At 41.8% G+C, this 21,117-nt stretch overlaps 1 protein-coding gene across 4 annotated transcripts in view; it reads left to right on the top strand.

The window, feature by feature from the left end:
* Positions 1–21,117, top strand: part of vps8 (VPS8 subunit of CORVET complex) — a 64,489-nt gene that overhangs the window by 38,861 nt on the left and 4,511 nt on the right. For all 4 annotated transcript variants that reach the window (XM_028979947.1, XM_028979950.1, XM_028979949.1 and 1 more), the window contains 6 exons: positions 66–148; positions 2,023–2,103; positions 7,595–7,764; positions 7,980–8,148; positions 10,243–10,296; positions 13,606–13,686. In XM_028979947.1, the coding sequence (XP_028835780.1) occupies positions 66–148; positions 2,023–2,103; positions 7,595–7,764; positions 7,980–8,148; positions 10,243–10,296; positions 13,606–13,686 (638 nt within the window). The remainder of the gene's footprint in view (positions 1–65; positions 149–2,022; positions 2,104–7,594; positions 7,765–7,979; positions 8,149–10,242; positions 10,297–13,605; positions 13,687–21,117) is intronic.

Below are 21,117 nucleotides of genomic sequence, written 5' to 3' on the forward strand. Positions count from 1 at the left end.
AGCTTTTCAATTAATATTTTCCACTCCACACATCACACGTCACTCAGCTTCTCTCTTTCTTTCAGTGCTGAAGGAGTTTACCATGCAGGTTCTTAACAGCATGTCCAGCTTCATTGCTCTTCCCGCCATCATTCATCGAATTTTACAGGTAGGTAGAAACTTTAACTTCACTGAAAAATCATATGTGCTGGTGGTATGAATTTGAGGTATGAACACAATCCTGTCAAAATCACTGTTCAACTGAGAATGACACTTAGCGCCCAACTTACACTGCTCTTGTCACAACCATCTGGCATGACGAGGCAGGTGAACTGAGACGGTGACAAACTAGATGAGGAGGAAGGACGCATGTGCACGAGACAGTTTTAATCGGTGAAGAACAGGACAGGGGAGACATCCTGCAACTGGTGAACATGTAACATAACAAAGGCCCGATGGTGAACAGAAACAAACAGGCAGGCTTTATACAATAAGACACAGGTGAACATGATTAGGAACCATTACACAGGACTAACGTGAAACTCCGGTCCGAGGAAACCCTTCCGGACCGGATCATGACAGCTCTATAACAGACCTAGAGGATGGGGAGTGCTAAAGTTACCTCAAACCTTCGAGATTTATAGACATGCACTGCTGCTTGTTAGCTTGTTAACTACTAACCCAGCTCTTTTTGTCATTGTGTAATTCTTTCTGACACTGAAGTGCCTATATCTATACATAGCTATAGTTTTGAAGACTGCTGGTACCAAAACCTTTAAACGATCACTCACTCACTATCCATAACCGCTTACCCTAATGAGGGAACCCGGTACACTGTCATACACTTCAGGCACTGCTCAGAGGATAGTCATTAAGATGACTTCTAATTGACTGGGAAGATTTATTAATATTATGCTATTTATGTATGGGCTCTATAAACCACAAACACTATTGCATTCGATAAGTTTAGCTAAATCAGGGCCAGGGCTGTGATGCTCTACGGGTTTAACAACCTGCAGCCTAATGTGCCATGTTATAAACACTAAGAGCTTAATATGATTTGTCACCCTATAGCAGTTGAAATATAAACAGTCTAAAGAAGTATAAGTGCCTGAAATTCTGTGAGACATTAGGACAGCATGAGGAGATTTGTTTGCTCGACAGGTGATGAGGGTAGTCGGGTGCGAGGTGGATGGATTGAAAACATCAGTGATGTGAAGCGGAATCTGGTCTCTTTGGTGATTTGCAATTAGTAGTGGCTGCATAGGAGCTTTTGCCTGAGGCTTAGTTTGAGTAATCCTGACCCCCCTCCAGGGCAGCAGCAGCCTGTAAGTAGCCTGCAGACTAAAGATCCCTTTATCCAGAGGAAAGTGTGGAAAAACACCTGCTCTCTTTTATAAGCACTGCTGTGTGCGCACTTATATCAGTAAATAGGCGTGTAGCAGCCTGCTGGCAAATGACCAGTTGTCACAATTGCCAAGTGTCCTAATTTAAAACATTCGAACCTTATTTTAAAAAAAACCATCATGGTATATACATTTCTTGCAGGATATACAGAACCCATGCAAAACCATCTATCTATAAAATGCATTCGGTCCATTTGTGGCACAAAGTAATGATACAAAAAGCACTTTGCAGTTTTGTGTTCCAGTGGGAGAATGTAGAGGAAGAAATGTAGAGTGTGCTTAAGTAATTATGTATGTTTGACAGAAGGGCATGAATACACTTTACTACTGCTGTGGTTATCAATGAGTTCCACCTCCGAAAATACTTTACGCTCCAAGTACTTCTATTATGTTGTCATTAAAAGGCAGTTACATGGGCCTATTTAACTAGATTACATAGGAGACAGTTTTGTCCCTAATTTGAATATTATTTATTGTTGGCTGTTATTCACTGTCAGTACGGCAAACGCACAGAAAATTAGGATATTAACTGTTCCACAATGAATATATTACAAATCATATCATATCCCAGAGACTACTGTCTACCACAGTTTGAGAACCTACATTTTATTGTATATTTTTCTGTGTGATTTTACAGGATCCTGTGTATGGTACAGGAAAGCTTGCAGAGATTCAGGGCCTGATTCTGGGCATGCTGGACACATTCAACTACGAGCAGGTACAGTGTGTGTGTTTGAGGTTTGCTTATTAACAATTTGGAATCTTTTCATTCATCGTTTAAATGATGCAGGAACTCATTACGGTGTCGTTGTGTGTATAATTAAGCATTTCTCTGTAGCTGTATGGCATTTTTCTCTAATGATGTGTGAGTCATTAACATTTACAAAAATTTAATTACAACTGTCCGTTACTGTCCCTATTTGAATTAGGTTAACTTGCACGCAACTTTTTAAAACTTATTTATTTATTTTAAAGAGTATTAATTATGTTGGAGACATGTAAAGTGTAACCAGCAGAGAATCAGCTGCCGGTGTGCTGTGAAGTTAAGGCAAATTTCACAGCAACGTACAGGTGGACAGATGGTGGAAACCACGATAAACCAATTTCTTAGAACCTTCTGCATCGGTATAACGTTAAGGCCTGAGAGATTCATACTTTTTTTTTAATTTTATCTCTGTGAACACACAAATACACACTGGGGCACTCATAGATTTGTTTACTGGAGTCTTTTAAGTAAAAGACTGTGAGAAAGTTTGTGTTTGTCTGTGTGTATCACAGAGCAACAAATAAAGTGTTTTTGTGTGAGAATGTAAGTGTGTGTTAGGCAGAGAAAAAGAGTGTGTAAGGTAAGTGAGTTTGAGTATCTGTGTGTGTGTGTGTGTTGTGCAGCTGTGCACCCTCACCCCGGGTTTACTGCATTATTTATTCACCCCCCTCCTTCCATCCACCACAGTTTGTCATTAGCCTCTAAGCACTCTATAGGCTGGCCGCACCGTTCTCAATTATGTATTAATGCCAGAGAGAGCAGTGTATACTGTAATCACACACACACACACACACACACACACACACACACACACACACACACACACACACACACACACACACACACACACACACTCAAAATTAGCTGTCTGTTGAGAGCTTCCCTTCTGAGAAGAAGTCTCCCTGCTGGCCCCAATGCTGTGTCTTTTACAACCACAAGTGTATCTGCATGCAAGCTGCTGATAAATTCAACACAAATAATTTATTGAAATCAGGGAAAGGAGCATAAAGACCTGGGTTAACAACAACAACAACATTTATTTCTTATATAGCCCAAAATCACATACAGTATGTCTCAATGGGCTTTGACAGATAACAGATAGCGAATAATTAATTCAGAATGAACCTAATAAGTATTACTCTATAACCTCACAAGAGTAAATTAATACAACTAGCTTGTCATTTGTGGTTTATGACATGATAAATTCTAGTCAAAATTATTTAAACAATTTGATTCAAAGGTGTTTTTTCACTGCATTAATTTTCATTTCTCAAGGCCAAGGCCATTTTTGGAAGCTAAGGACACTGTACAAACAGCCCCCCAATAGACACTTTTCATGGTTGGAATTGATTTATAGTCACATGCTTTGTATGTGTAGGGTTGGACTACAGCCCAGTTGCTGCCATGTACAGTGTTAGTAAGTAATGCTGGGTCACCTAGCTTAAATGTAATGTAAATGTAACCTAGCTAACACCCAGATAACTGAAGCCTAGAAGTCAATCAAACTACAGCTACAGACAATCCTGTAAAACTGTGTTTTTTCACAGTTGCAATGTCATCTTCCTTCTGCTGATTCAGTGATTCTTAATCGATGCAGTATGGGGCAGTGGTGGCATAGCAGGAAAGGATGCGGACCTGTAATTGGAAGGTTGACCATTCTCAAACCGCCAAGGTGCCGCTGAGGTGTCACTGAGCAAAGCACCGTCCCCACTCACTGCTCCCCAGGCGCCTGTCATGGCTGCCCACTGCTCACCAAGGGTGATGGTTAAAAGCAGAGGACACATTTCGTTGTGTCACCGTGTACTGTGCTGCAGTGTATCACAATGACAATCACTTCACTTTTTGGTTGTCATCAAAATAGATTACTATATATGTATATAAAAATACATATAAATTTTACCATCTAAAAAGCAGAATTTGATCCATAATCACTGCATGGTTGAATTTTACAACTGTATGGTAAATTTTTGTGACCCTTTCTTCTGTAAACATAAATATTGCACAGAATTTCAGCCTACATTATGGCCTACAGCATGTATTGAACGTTTGTAATTTTGTGCAATATGTATCTTGAGGCGAATTATTTATATATATTGCAGTATTGATTTACTGTCCCACCACTAATGCACAGGGTGAGTGCCTGTCTGTGTAAGTGTATTTGTAGGTATAAATGCACTAAATCAACCCTTATACTCCTGTATCTAATAATCTAATAATGTCCTAAAACAGCAAAATAATGATTGTTTTTCTAGCCCAAAACTGTAAGGTGGATGGTGCATCACATATAGACCATAACACATAGTGTTTTTGTTCAAAACTGATGAACATACTATGGAAATAAATATAAATTAGTACCACATATCACATGAATAAAAATAGCATTAATAATTATCATGTTTCCACCATTTATTAATATGCTTAAGCCCATTTAAAATTCAAGTTTTGTATTTGTATACATGTTATGGGGCACTAATGACATATCTGAGTTTTTTAGACTTTTAAGAGAAGTCGCAATGTTATTAGGAGGATTTTTTTTTAATTATCACTTGTTAATTACAGTGGCACCTAATGACCCTCCTCCCATCATACTGTAATCAAAGTGTTGATTACTTTGACCAAAGTATTCCTATGTGAAGTTTGTTGGAAGGTTAAGCCTTAATTTAACATTTTATGTGTGTTTCTGTTTATGTCTCATGAGTGCCAAATGTCCCCACACAGCTTGAAATCTTGGGGAGATTTTTTAGATGCACTATATACAGTACAGGCCAAAAGTTTGGACTCACCTTCTCATTAAATGTGTTTTCTTTATTTTCATGACCATTTACATTGGTAGATTCTCACTGAAGGCATCAAAACTATGAAATGAACACATGTGGAGTTTTGTACTTAACAAAAAGTGGAGACCTGGCCTCCACAGTCACCGGACCTGAACCCAATCCAGATGGTTTGGGGTGAGCTGGACCGCAGAGTGAAGGTGCTAAACACCTCTGGGAACTCCTTCAAGACTGTTGGAAAACCATTTCAGGTGACGACCTCTTGAAGCTCATCGAGAGAATGCCAAGAGTGTGCAAAGCAGTAATCAGAGCAAAGGGCGGTGATTTTGAAGAAACTAGAATATAAAACATGTTTTCAGTTATTTCACCTTTTTTTGTTAAGTACATAACTCCACATGTGTTATAGTCATAGTTTTGATGCCTTCAGTGAGAATTTACCAATGTAATAGGTCATGAAAATAAAGAAAACACATTGAATGAGAAAGTGTGTCCAGACTTTTGGCCCGTACTGTAAGTCGGTAGAGGGTATAAGGCTTGAGTTAAAGCTGCCCGTCATCACCATGGGCTGGTGATCATCATGCACTCACACAATAAGATCATATGAAATTGAAAGTCAAGTTTTCTGGCCATGCATTGTCCTTCCCACATGGTTTTCATGTCATCATGCCTTGTGTTTGTGTAATGTTACATTAGACCACCAATTTTACATCTGCAGAGGGCAGCAGCAAATAATAGAATTGGAGCATTTTTATGTCCATATCACTAAAGCATGGTTTGTACCCAGTAATGCTTGCTGCTTAGTGGCTATTTATTGTAGGTCCCCCCAAACAGGGGGTTTTGTGCATCAAGTTACTAAAAGTGTGTAATAAAAGCATGTGCTAAGGCACATGTGCGTAGGTGCCTTTAAACTGTGTGAACTCAAGCAGCTCAGACATGTTCCCGTGTACTCATGAGTCTAAATGAATTAGTCTTCCTTCTCATACATACACATATTCCTTCTCCTCTCATATGAAAGCCTTTGTGGCATCACAGAGGGTTGGAGTTGCTGCACCTTGTCAAACTCAAACTAGTCAGAATTTGTGCTGCAGTTAGACACTACTAATTCATTTCTTGTTGTGTGAATACCTGTTCTACCATGTCATCTGTAGCATGTAATTAGCGGGAAATTCAAGGCAGATAGGTGTATTTACCTGCATTCAATTTCTAAACCCTAAATCTAACCCTACTCCTAAACCTTGGGGAAATCAGTCAAATAATTTGTACATTCTTAGGTTTTTTTTTAATTTAAGTATTATTAATAAAATAAATCCCTTTGTGAATACATATTTTTAGTGTGTAGATTTTCATTTACTGCATTTACTTGCAGACTGCTGACACTTTATCTTTTCTTCCCTTTGTGAAGACATTTGCTCCCCTCTCAGACCCAAATACGAAACACACACACACACACCTCCACCAGCATTTTACGTTGTGTAAAATTTCCAGGCTGTCACACAGGGGAAATGGGATGGAGGCAGTGGAGTGCTTTCCATGACAACCATGACTTTCCCAGCAGGGAAATGCACTGTGGGAAATGTGAAAGTCCACACTCTGCTCCGAATAATACAGAACTGCACCCATTTGGATCAGTCACACACAAATCAACACACGCTTTAGTGTTTGGCAAAAATTCTCTGATCAAGGGCCACATTCCAGCTCAAAAGTAATCCCATAGTTTCAAAATTAATAGTGTATTTTGGAATCATGGCCAGTTTTGTGGTTAAATGAAGGTGTGTGGCCCTCATCCCAACCTCGTAAATGATTGGCAAAAAACATTATGGAACATTAACTGTGGTGTCTGGTCCTCATCAGCGAATACCTGCCTAAACTCTCAACAGCATTCTGCATTGCAAGAAAGAGATTTAGATATAGGTTAGATATTTGCTGTGCAAGGACACACTTCATTGAAACCGGAGGTCTGTTGACACGTGAGTCCAGTTCTTTGGTGACAGGGTGGAGTCACTTTCTCTCTGCCACCCTGTCCCACAGCTCAGCACTGATAAGACTTCTGGTTGCCTGGTCATCAGTTCTGGAGGGCGATGCTGATCACTGCAGAGTCCTGTCTGAGCCACAGTTCTTCCTCTTTACTGCTTTCTATGCATCTCTTATGTGGTCTGGACTTTTCCTAACTCGAATGCACCAAGAAATCAGCAAGGAAATCGTAAATATCCTGTGTCTCCAGTTCAGGAAATATCAGTGACAGTCAGATTCAAATGGATTGTGCAGAATGTGGTAAATATAGGCTGAGAGTTACATTTATGGGGGCTGCGTCCTCAACCAAAACGATCCATTTCAGTCTTGATTTCTCCAGTGAGGGCGTGTAAACAGGAACGATGACTCAAACAAACACACAGTGGCATTCATGCAGAGCACGCACTGCTGATGTAACACAGAGAAATAAAGGGCTGTGACACACCATGCGCGCACCGGCATGTGCATACACACACGTACACAAGCACGTACATGGCAGATTACATGCTACATCCTGGTGTAAGGGGCTGTGGTCATCAGGGAGGTTGGGCTTAGTAAACATATTGCACAACATGTTGAATTTTACCAATTTTCATTCTGGTTTTGGTTTCCACCCCAAAACCTTTTTAATTTTGTTTATTTTTGTGCTTATGCTTCAGACTTTACTGGAAACCACCACCAGTCTGCTGAATCACGACCTGCACTGGTCCCTGTCTCACCTCCGTGCTGCAGTGAGCAGGGGGTTACACCCCCGCCAGGACCACTGCAACATTTGCCTGCAGCAGTACAGGAGACGTCAGGAGGGCGAGGATGAGATCATCATCTTCAGGTATTCAAATCTAAAACATGACCAAAAATGTATGTTTGTTGAAACTGTAATAACTATGTTTTTTGTGCATAACACACACCGCATTGAGCTAAAAAATAAAACTTAACTGTTTCTTAAGGTATATCCCACATACTTTCCATCTACGTTTCACATATGTCATTCAAATGAAAATCATAACCGCTCAGCTCCTCATTTCTGGCTTGTTTTTTGTCTAGTTGTGGGCACTTGTATCACTGCCAGTGCCTACAGAGGAAGGAACAGGGTGTGGCAGGCCTGGGGCATCACAGCTGGAGTTGCTATAAGTGCACATCTAGCCAGGGAAGGCGGAGCACAGACCAGAACACAATGGAAACAGGGCGGGGTCGTTCTGCCTCTCTTGCACAAGTGAGTCAAATGTACAAACTTGCAAATGTTGTGTTCTGAATGTATTACATGTTCATATTTGAATATGTCGATTATGCCATGGTTTAAGGTGCCAGACACTTTATTTCGTATAAGGTCCAAACTCATATTATAAAACCCATACCACATTCTATCACGTTTAGAGATTTTCCATCTTTTACATTTAACAGATTGTCATAATTGTTTTGCACCAGAACACAAAAGTATAAAGATAAAAAACTCAATTACATTTTGTGTCAGAATGCATGCATTTAAAAGCAAGCTATTGTGCATATTTTAATTTGGAGGTATGAGAAATTAACTGCAAAATGAGAATTGATGCACATATAAGCCTCAACCACTCACTCACTCAATCGCTCACTCACTCTCTCTCACACACACACACACACACACACACACACACTATGTGTTACAAATGGAACAGTTATTCCTTGCCTAATGAATGCAAATGCATCTCTTTTGCATGCAGCTGCTTGAGTTCACGATGCCAGTCATGATAACCACGCACATACACTGTACAGACAATTAGTGCTGATGACTGAGATGTTTCCAAGGTGACACTCCTTTCAGAATGTGGAGAAGAAGTGGGAAATAGACCCTTTTTTCCCATCTGCTCAAATTACTGTATATGTGCGTAATGCTCTGATTAAGCACATCCAGAGAACCACTGTAACATAGACCCCTTATCATTACCCTTTGGTCTCTAATGAACTAAAGTAAATTTGTTTAGTTGTTTTAAATTCCACACGGACAATGGAAACGTAATGGAAACATACTGGTAACAAGCTGTGGAATCACGTCATCTCATAATTGTTGTATATTTTTATTTTTTAAATATAATTATGCATAAATAAATTGTTTGCTATGCTGACCGACTGACTATTATTGTTCACATTTTTAGGTGTGTTAGTAGCCTAGTGAGTAACACACTTGTCTTTAAATCAGAAGTCAAGTCAACTGTTTCTAGAGCACTTTAACATCAGGTCCACTGCACCAAGTTCATAAAAGGACATACAAACAAACATAAGGAGAACAAAGTAAAATACAAGGGCAGTAGAAGCTGAAGAAAATAACATACAAAATACATATTAGCTTTAAACCTGCAAATATTAGGGAGGGCTGAAGAGATCAATATTAAAACACATTGAGGGAAAACTTCAAAAGTCTGGGAAAGCTAACGACTACAGATGAGTTTTAAGGGTGGATTTAAAAGCTGAGGTTGTAGGGGCAAATTTAATGTCAAGTATTAGCTGGTTCCACAGGTGGGGCACAGCAATTGCACAGGCTCTGTCACCTTTCTGCTCAAGGCGAAATCGGGGGATGTGGAGGAGGGCCTTGAGCCCGATCTTAAGGAGTTTGCTGAGAATGTCCATTTAGTGCCTTTTTTAATCAATCAAACCCCACTTACTACCATTGTGTCCCTGAGCAAGACACTTAACCCTGATTGTCTCCAGGTGGGGACTGTCCCTGTAACTACTGATTGTAAGTTGCTCCAGATAAGAGCGTTTGATCGATGCTGTAAAAAATGTAAATATAAAATGTGTTACATGTGGCTGCAAGCATTTTATGAAATCCCTTTGAGTTTCTTCCCTTTAGCCCCACACTGATCCATTCTTTTGGACTAGATTATTTTTCCTTCTGCTTCACCCACGTCCATACAGTTCTTTCAAAAACAGCGGTATAAGTACGTATCAGCAATAACTGAATATTCAACCAGAGAGACTGCAGGGCAGTAAATGTGCAGGACACACAAGGTTCCCATAATGCACATGAAGGGTTAATGACCTCACTAGGGTCACCAGGGTCTGAGTGTGACAATTAGGTTGCGATTGTATTTGTCATTCTATATAATGTGTCATTTGCTGCTATCTTCTTATGTAGTGATGAGCATGAGACTTGTTCACCATCCTTTAAAAATTGATGGCAACGGCCCACCTGACCCACTTTACCCAAACCTACCTGTCCCAGTCGGGAGTCCAGTCATGTCCCTTGAGATGTCGATCTCTAGTGATGGCTAAAAGAGGCTTGGTTTGGAACCTGCTGACTCACCTGACTCCTCTTGTCTTTCTGTTTCAGACCCGTGTGACCTCCGTTCACAGAGGAGCCAGCGGGGTGGGTCAGGGGAGGAAGGTAAACCCATCTGCTCCCATTTCATGTTCTCTATTTACTGAGGCTACAGTCTTTTTCCAGTCACTCCCCATTCTTATCATCACATTTACATTTACATTTGCTGCATTTATCAGACGCCCTCATCCAGAGCGACTTACACTAGTTACAGGGACAGTCCCCCTGTCCCCCAACTTAGGGTTAAGTGTCTTGCTCAGAGACACAATGTTAGTGAGTGGGATTTGATCCTGGGTCTTCTGGTTCATAGGCGAGTGTGTTACCCACTAGGCTACTACCACGCGCTGCCTGTCACCTATTCTTTGCTAGTATTCTGAATGTCTGTAAAGTTCCGCCGTTTTATTCAGACTGCCGTAGACGTTTTTGAAACGCTCAGCTGCAGTGTGTATTTAAAAGGGTTTAGCTCCTTTGTGAGTGCATGAATGTGGCCGCCAGTCAGTGTTTGGTGAATTCATACATATAACATTAAAGGATTCACTCGCCATTTCAAGGAAAATTAGGTGATTGCATTACCCATGATTTTTTCCACCCTCCTCTCTCCTCTCCTTCAGTCTGCTATTCCAGCCCTGGTTGAATCTGATGGAGAGTGATGGAGAATTATTTCACCTGCCCCCTCCTCGCCTCTGTTTAGTATTCATGTGCCTCTCCATCATGCCTTCAGGCTTTTCATTGTGAGCGTTGAGACAAAGGAAAAAGTGACGTGAACTCTGAAGGCCGACCTCCAACCCCTCGGTCATCTTTTCCATTTTGGGGCCGCCTCCTCCAAACCCGATCCGCTCTATCCAGTGGTGGCGAGCCAGAATGACTGTAATTAGCAGACTGTAATTACCTACAATTTGCTGCCCCGCCGTCGTTTCTGAAAAGCTAATCATAGTTATGCAAATAGTGAGCAAAAGTTAGCATTGGTCCAATGCTGCGAAGGATCATGGGAGCCAGACGGACACCGGATCACACGGTAGCTGAGGACATAAATCTGTTTCTGAAAGTCTATGGCTAAAGAAAAAAAAAAAAAAACACATTTCGCAGCAGGATGCTTTCAGTTTTTATTCCCTTCTACTAGCTGCACCACAGTGTCAGTCTGGTGAAGGATACCTACTGCAGGCAAAGAAAAACAAAAAGTGCTTCTCTTGGGAGGCTTCTCGCCCGAGCCGGTTGAGAGGGTGACACAAGGACACCGGAATAATCTAAACTGGCCTCAGTTGTAGGGAAGGTTGGGATTAATGAGCAATATGGATCAGCCACAGCAGGGGACGGTTGAGTTTATCGGCTCACGGGCCCAGAACTGGAGAAAAGATTCGTTTCATTGATTAATCATCATGCTCTTGAAAAAAACATAATAACGGCACTTATTCACACGTTTACACATGCGCCCACGCCGGGCCATTATAGTGCAGCTGCTCTCAGAACAGTTTTGACATTTACTCTGTCAGCTGACGCACTTTTCAGAACCACTTACATTTCAGGATTTCAGGATCCGCACGATCCCATCGTGGAGTGACGCACGATGAGGGAGGTGGCAGGAGGATTTGTAAGTGTGGGGCATGACCTTCTGGCTTATGGTAGCAGATTTGTTAACCCCTAGGCCACTATCCGCTGTGAGGTTCTGAGGATGATTCATCGAAAAGGAAAGTTTGAGAGTCTCCCGGCAGGATGATGTAGCAGAGCAGCTTATTCCGCTTTTCCCAGTCGCTGCCTGTCATTTCACTCAGCCAAGCGGCGTGTAATTGGTTTATTTAAACAGGCGTTCAGGTAAAAAGCTCAATGTCGCGGTTTAGCACCAGCGTCGAACAAAATCTTAACCCCCAGTCATCTGCTGTCGTCACGGAAACCATCAGCCGCTCCCTGCGGCTCACCAGTGTGACGCAATTGATTTCTGAAAAATAATGGCATCTAATTTCATTTATCAAGTGAAGCAAACTGCAGTAAACAAGAGTATTTCGTGAATGTGAATTATTTTACTTAAATCACCCTCTTCTACACCCATGAAGTATCCAGTATGAGTTTGAATATTTTACGTCCCATACCTTAACATGCATTTATGTAAGAATAACAGTGTTGAATGATGCAAATCTGATTTAAACTCTACAATCAGCAGATCTGGTCATACAGTCTAAAGTAACTTATAATTCTAGATCAAATTACAGCCGTGATTTGGTGTCTCTCACTTATAAGGAATTCAGCTCTGAGTGTTGGTGAAGAACTATGCAATTAACCATGTAAACAACATATATAAAGTGCAAGCAGCGTTAATGTGCACAGTGTATGTGACTGTCATGTCACAGTGGCTAGTTTGTCAGAATTCTTGAGCTTAAAGCTAAAGCTTTGATAATCGTCGAAGGGCATCAGGAGCGAAGAGAATGGAGGAGAACTGGAGAATATGGACATTGTGCTATACTTTGTGGGTGTGATGTATTGACAGGAGGGGATTATATAGTCCAAAATCAGGAAGTAGGGTGAGGGAGAGCTGTCAGACTCTCAACTAGCATGTCATCCTTGTAATCAGTTTATTTCTGTGCAAGCTGTAATCTTAGCGAATGCTTCCCCATACAGCAAGTCTAATAAAAGCGGCAGATATAACCCATAGTGTCATAGTATGAATGTGATTGTTTGTCAGATGTGACACACACCACAGCACAACACCCAGTGCACACAGTGAAACTTGTCCTCTGCTTTTAACATACATACGTGAAGTACGACTGGGGGCTGACTGGGATCTGTACGCTCTGATGTACTGGGAAGTGTGTTTTTGTACGTGATATACAACTGTGTGACTGCACTGCACTGCATCTCCCTCATCATAAGCGTCAAATTGTTTTTTTTTTTTTTCTTTCTTTTTCTCCTTTACCCTGTCTGCATCCACATATTTACCCAGTCGTGGATCAAATGCCAGCATCTCCCTCACCACTCATTCAGCCATTACTGAACCCTCCTTTTAATCAACGGGGAAAATGTCAATTTTAATGTACAATTAACTGGACCGATTTGACTTTTAGACTTTTTTTTTTCAAGCGTTTTGTTCTGTCTGTTCTGTAGAAAATCCCCAGGCGTCTCTCTCCATCCATGAAATGCACAAATAGTCTCCTGACATTTGGGTTGCGTGGTGTTTTTCTCTACAAAAACAGCCATTTTACCTAAACCCAGTGTTGGTGGACATATTTGCGAAGCCAGATGTTAATGTCTATGTTTTTCCAATTCATCTAAAAATAGATATAATTTCAGAAAAAGAGATGACGTGTGTTGTCGTGTGTCCTGAACAGCTGTAATGATTTCTGTCTGTGTTGTGTTATTAATGTTGCATTAATGTGTTTTGTGCAGCTGCTGTGTGACGCCACGCTGGATACGCAGCAGAGTCAGGCCTGGGATCAGTTACGCTGCATCTACAGAGGGCCATCCAGGGTACGAGCCAACAGCATCATTTCATCTTTTCCTTCAGCACTTCTGTCTGTGCATCGGTCTCTGCCCCGCAGTGGGTGTGTTGGCTGAAGCTCTGCGAGTGTCTGTGCAATTAGACTGTCTGCTCTACTCATGTCGGCGTGCATTAAAAATGTAATGGTCTAGCTTTTAAAATACTTTTAGAAATACTGATTGTGCAACTACCCGATGCCCATTTGCTCTGGAGAATCAAAGTTTCATTTCCTCCTTCCCTCCATCACCAGGAGAGGGTCTGATGGGCTTTTTTTGTGTGCTGTTGGATTTGATAGAGCTCCACTGACCTCCTGAGATGATGAGTGTGTGCCTCATGTGTATCTACTTCCCCAAGTAGATACAGATGAAGTGTTTCAGATGTCACACCATTCAACAGTGATGTGCAGATGTGCTTCTCTCTCTGTCAGCTGGTCTGGATGTGCTCTCTGTCACTGTCCTCCTATCTGCTCTCTCTGAGGAACATTAGAATGGATGGACAGAGGTCGTTTTCAGCGTGCTGATTGACACAGAAAATGTTGGCCTGTCAGAATGAGAAGACAGTTGCACACACATAAACACACACAACATACATTTGCTTCCCTCTGTATCTTTGTGAGAACCTCGGGCACTGAATATTTTCTTTATTATACAAGTATGTAAGAAGACCAAAAACCAAAATCGAACCTTAAACCTAACCGCATGCCTCTCTGAAGAATTTGGTATATAAATACATGGCCACTCCCACATAGGCTCAGATTTGCAAATCTGATTTGAAATCATTTGTTGAACCCGATGAACCATTTGTCTAAGAGAACTGGGTCCTTGAATGTCAAACACCAACTTGAGAGAATATTGATTTTTGTCTGTTTTGCTGAAACGTGCTTCCATCTGCTACGGGTCAAAGAAATATTTTTTCTCGTTACAACAGTTTAGCCTGTAGACTGTAGTCATGAGACAAATTGTAACTATAAATTTTATTTTTACACCAATATAGCATTAAAATGGCCAAATCAGAAATTGTAATTGAGGCAATAAAAATGAAAATCCTTCTTTGTGCAGCTGATTAAGTGGAAGGAGAAAAATTGAGAACATATAATTTGATAGCGTAAATGCAGCCGGCATGTCATGCCACACACAGCTCCTTCTCAAACGTTCCCACTTTCCAGACGGTGCATGTGTGAGGAACGGTTCAGAAGAGCGACAGTAGACAGACTGGAGATTGGATATATATTTAATCCTCAGGCAATAATTTTTTTGTCGTTGCTGTTCCAATAAAGCGGAATCTGAATCATTTGAAAGTGAGAGAGAGCAGCAGGAGGAGAGCCGTGCCGCCCGTCTGGACTGAATTACAGCTGTGTAGCGGGGAGTTGAGGAGATGATAACACCACATATTGGGAGAGAGATTGAAGGCGGGCGGGCGAGGGGGGTAGCGTTGCTGGAGGAGGAGGAGAGGGAGAGAATGGAGTTAAAGCCCTTGAGTCGAGGAGAGTCGCTGCTCCCTGAGAGGAGTGGAAATCTTATGAGAGTGTGAGAGTGGGATTCGCCACAGCTGACCGCTCTCGTGCTTTCTGTCACTGTACACACACACACACCGCCGTGCATTCTGACGTCAAATTCAGCTATTTTATCTTCTCTTTTTACTCCTCTGATTCATTTAAATGAATTCATTTAAATATCATTTCCACCTGATGGGAAGTAAAGTATTTTATAGCTGGAATACCATTATAATATTGATTTAGTTCAATTTGTTTCATAATTTTACATTTCCAAACACCTTTTCATGTTCTTTAAACACAGGTTACTTATTGTTTAGCTCTTGTCTGGTTTAATCGATCTTCGGTTTTTGACAACGTTGCTGGTCTGGAAAGTGTGTGCACGTCTCTCCGTTGTTGGCATTTGCCTAATCGACTTTTGTGTCGGTGCCCCACGCTGCTGTAATCTCAGATAGGATTTATGATTCTACCCCTTGGTCTCATGTAATTCTTCAGCTGGGGGAGATAGAAAGAGACTAAACACTTGGCGGCCACTATATTTGTAACAGTTGCGCAGTCTGCTGCGGAACTACATTGTGTATGTGTGCGAGTGTGTGATTGTGCAATTGATAGTTTTTTGACCACTCTGGGGACAACACACGTCATCACATGTTGACCTGACTTTACAGCTGCATTTAAATTTCTGCAGACCTCTGCCCGGAGCAGAATGTGCCGTTACCATGACAACATGCCGGGTCATTGACCCTAATCCCTGAGTATGAAGGCACAGGGCCTGCGGCTGTCATCCCTGGTGTCCATCCACTCACATCTTGTGGAATGCTGCTTGCAACATCTGGAGCTTATCTTTTCTTCCTAAACTGTGTGTGTGTGTTTTTTATTATCTTGGTATCAGATGTCCTCACAAAGACAGGATGAATCCTTATTTGTTTAAAAAAAGGGAAAAGGTTTGTTGCATGTTTATAATGCACATCACCAATTTATTACCAAGGCCAACACTAAGAAATCAATACTTACTGCTCTGTGTGTTAAACAAGATATGAAGTTATTAATCCTTCATAGTGCTGTCTCCAGCGGACAATGAGGGAAAACAGAATGAACCCTGTACTAGGAGGGCGAGAGAGTGCGTTTCTGTGCCAAAAGCAAACCACAGTTTACTCTCAGAGGCTTAAATGTCACACCCTCACTGCCACACACTAATACAAATACACACTCTCAAAGTGTTGCTATCTCACACACACACACACACACACATGAAAAGTGAGCACAGTGAGCAGGACCATGTGGTGTGCCTGAGGCTAGAATGCCACAGTCTGGGAAACTGTGGCCTGTTGGAAGGACAGTCGGGGAAGAGGACACCCATCTGCCTTGTTTTTCATCCAGTGTCAACGGGCGGGGAACCTGAGGGTGACTGTGGGAAATAAGTAGCACAAATGTATTTAAAATTATACCACATTCCCTGAAGGAAATCCCGGATTTTCCAGGGTTTGCGCCTCACTCTCTGTTGCATTCTGGAGCCCTTCCGTGACCAGACTTGAGCAGAAACCCACCATTTAGATGCCAGCAGACAACATGGACACACTTTACAGAGCATCTTCTAATGAGGGTCACGTGTGGAGACCACAGCTTGGCAGTAACAGATTTACTCTTTCCTGCGGTAATTTCACTCTATCAATGACAAGGTCAGATTTCAAGGTCAATTTACCCATATCAAGGGTCCACCTTTCTGTTTTCTGTGAGTAAAGCATACGTAAGATGGTCACAGTGGGTGCAGCACACAGCTTACAACCAAAGTCAGTATTTCCAGTTGCGTTTCAGTAGAGATTAAAGTAATCAGCACAATATTAGGGAAGGAACACTCTGTTGCTCACTCTCCCCAGGTCTGTTATCCATTACATTTACATTTACGGCATTTGGCAGACGCCCTTATCCAGAGCGACTTACAACGTGCTTTCAAGTTACCATCGATGAAGAGATCAATTCCGGTTCACTAGGACCCCAACTATGAATACAATCTTGTAAATGTAAATGTAAATGTTATCCGACTGCACTCAGTCAGGGATTTCATACACGTTATGCAGTTAAAGGTGCAGCGTGTAAGTATTCGCCTGATGGCAGTATTTCACCAGAAAATGTTTCTTCTTTAAAAGCTAATCAAACATCCAATTTTTTGATTGCTGAGGCCGCATGGGTAACATTTTCATTATTCATTATGTGTTTATTGATTTATTTACTAGCTTTAATTAGTGTGCTGACAGCCACATTGGCTTGGGCCTGTTGCGGTTTATTGGTATTTTTTGAGTTACCCCTTGTGTTGGACTTTCGTGTCACAGTGTTAATTTTTTCAATAGATTCAGCCTATTGTTATTTTATGACTATATTCATAAAGAAAAACGTGCAAAGGATTATCAAATCCAGCTACATAGCCGCTTCCAAACTTAGCTTTTCTTTCATCTTGTTAAGTCGTAAATGTTTTTCATCATCTGCCTCTCTTTAATGAACAACACTGGCTGTGTGATGTGTTAACTTTAAAGTGTAAATCACTTTGCATTGCCTGGTGGAGGAAAGGCCCGCACTCATTACTCTGAAGTTGATTATTTTTTCCACGCCCGCACGCGGACAGGGCACCGAGCAGCTCCTGCAAAGGCCATTTAACTGAGTCAGCAGCACTCGGCACACTCCTGCTTTGAAGAAAGCCTGTGCGTGGGGAGAGATGGGGTCTCCTGTTTTAGTGCTCCCCCGGCCCACTCATTCTCTCCGTGTTCAAAGTTAGATCAAAGATAGAAAAAGTACTAAGAGCCCTCTGAAGCCGAGGGAGGAGCTCACAAAGCTCCTGAAGCAAAGAACCTGGAAGAAAATGCGGTGCGTGCATGGAAGAGGGAGAAAAGACAAAGAGCGAGTATTTTTGTGTGTGTGTGTATAGAGGGAGAGAAAATCTTTTGAGTGCGGTGTGATTTGACTGTAGAGGTGAGTGTGTGTTATCTCAGACAGAGACCACCACCACTGATAGTCTCAGCCGCTGCTCACAGCGACAAACGAGCTTAATGGTCTAAAAAAAAATGTGTGTGCCGCATGCAGAAACTGCCGTGAACCTTTCACCCCGCCTCGCTGGCGCTTGCCGAACTCTCGGCTTTCATCTCCTCTGCACCACTGCGTTGAGTGAGAGCTGCCGTGTGATACTCTCGGAGAAGATGCATCTCGTGTTTCTATATCTGAGTAGTGACGGCGAGGAGAGGACTAGTCAGGCTTGTTGACGGATTGATCTGCTGGAGCGTCAGGTTCACGCGGGGAGCTTTCATGATGTGCTGCTGGTACGGTCCGATGGAGATGATTCCATTTGAGGATTTTTAATTTTACATTTTTAATTCTGTGGGCACTATGTTTGAATTGCCACTAAATGTTGGGCTTGTTTGCAAATGTAAAAATCGAAAAAAAAAAAGAACCGCTTGTATCTCGAAGTTGCGAAACTAACTTTTAACAGTGTGTAATCGATTGACATTTCTCTTACACGCTAATACCTCATTCAGGATTTAAACCTATTAGTATGTCACATGCACAAATTTCATTAAAGATTGTGTTTCTATCTTGTATTACATATTTATGTATGTCAGCCCTGAATGCGCGTTTGACCTTCTGAAATTAGTACCCTGTTTCTTTACGTGTCTGGAGAAACAATATCCTCCACCTTCCCAAAACCAGGTCAGGACTCCAGGTGTCAAATATTCGCTCCGAAATCCGTATTAGCTTTTTTGAAGAAGGGGGAATATCAGTTGCCTTTTATCTTCTTTATCGGCCCAAGTGCTCCAGGACAGGAGTCCATGCAGCGTCCTGAACTGGTGCTTCACAAACAGATAATGGCTCTGCTGCATGCTTCTAATGACCAGATAAAACCAGATCATTCTTAGCTACTCCATGGCCATGAAAAATACATCTGGGTGTGGAGGAAGATGTTGGGCAGACCGCATAAACCAACTCAAGTACTGTATACCTAACGCTGCAGCACAGCACACGGTGACACAACATAATGTGTCCTCTGCATTTAACCCATAAACTTGTGAACAGTGGGCAGCCATGACAGGCGCCCAGGGAGCAGTGTGTGGGGATGGCACCTTACTGCTGGCAGGTTTCCTCCACCGACCAAACCATGTACACTTCCAATCAAAAGTTTGGAATTTTATGGGCATTTATAGATATTATAGAAAACAGAATCCATGAGAATTGTATACAGTAATGATAGGGACTTTTGGCTTTTTATAAATGTTTAAGTCACACTTTTCAAATTTTTTGGAACCTATGAATGCATGTTATTCTGTACATGAACTGAGTGAACAGCAGGTTTAGCTGAATATGATGAACTAGAGAACTGGTGAAGAAATGCATCATCACATGACCCCTTGCCTGGAAACAATATCCTCCACCTTCCCAGGTGAAATTCTTGACAGCTACTTGCTCTGTGTCTTTTCCTGGTTTATTACAATAAAACCATTTTTAATAGAATAGAGCTGTTTTTCTAGAGCTGCTCTCGATGCTCTAAATTTTTTACAGTTCCGGATTCTTGTTTTAAAACATGGAATATTTTAAAATGAAAAATATCTTCAGTCTTCAGTCACTGATCTGATATAAATAAAGTCAGTGTCCCTAGTGGATTTATATAGGGTTCAAGTTGGACTGAAACCGCCAATTTCACACACACAAACCCCTCTTCACACACTCACGCAAACATGAACGCTTCATCCCTGTTGGGCTTACCCTGTGTAATTATCACAGCAGGACGCTAAAGCCGGGTTTCCCAGCACTTTTAATTAAACTGTAAATGGCTTCAGAGAAAGAGTAAATATGAGAAGAGAGGTGTGTGTGTGAGAGAGAGAGAGAGAGAGAGTGATTGGATGCTCTGTTTACCTTTAGCACCAGTGAAACAGGCAATGGGGGGAGGAGCAGATGGATGCTGCGTGTGTGTGTGTGTGTGTGTGTGTGTGCACGCGAAGAGAAGAGAGGCCTGGCTCAGATAGATTTTTCTTCATTAAGTATTTTCCACCAGCCGCAGGCAACACTTTCAGTCAGAGAGACTGTGTGTGTGTCCAGTATGATAATGTTATACAGACAACAATAGCATGGAACTGTGTGTGTGTGTGTGTGTGTGTGTGAGTGAAATGAGGGGGTGTTAGTAAAGGCTATATTGGATGAACTCATTATTAAGCATAGCAGAACAATCTGATCTTCCACCCAGTCTTTAAGGTGTTAATAAGGGGCAAACAAAGTTTGTGTGTGTGTGTGTGTGTGTGTGTGTTGGGGGTGGGGAGTCTGAACTGTTAGATTGCTGATTTCAAGTCACTGTAGGTGCCCTCTCATCCTCACTATAAAACTGTTTCACATCTGATTGAACGTGGACAGCGGCGGTGAGAATGGAGTCTCGGAGTGTGAGGCTGGGGAGTTGGAGGAGTAATGAAACAGGACAGGCAGGGGGAGAGATGTGGGGAGAGGCAGGCCAAATAAACCAAGTGAAATGGAGAGTGCTGAGAGGGCGAGAGGGCAGGCAGATGGAGAGAGCTGAGGAGGTCTCTGCACCGCCGTAACTGTCATCCCTCATCACTCCATTCCTACAGGCTTGTCCTGCAAACACACAATTCTTTATTTTGTCTTTGTTGTTTATTAGAAGTCTTGCTCTTAACTGTATGTCAGATTATTTGAACCAGTTTACGTCCTGTTGGTCTGGTTTAGTCCAGGAAAAGGTTTTCACTTTTGCCTATTCATCTCCAGGTCATGTGTACTCGTTGTGTATATTTGCTACCCTTGTCTAGATGTATGACTAGGTTCTGTCTGTCATACATAAGTCAGACATTTTTGTGTTATAATGTATCGTGACATTTCAATTTCAACGAACTTTATTTGTCCCAAGGGGCAATTTAGAAGGCACAGTGGAGCAGCTCACATA

The sequence above is a fragment of the Denticeps clupeoides genome, chromosome 5, assembly GCF_900700375.1.
Source record: "Denticeps clupeoides chromosome 5, fDenClu1.1, whole genome shotgun sequence".
Taxonomy (NCBI): Eukaryota; Metazoa; Chordata; class Actinopteri; order Clupeiformes; family Denticipitidae; genus Denticeps; species Denticeps clupeoides.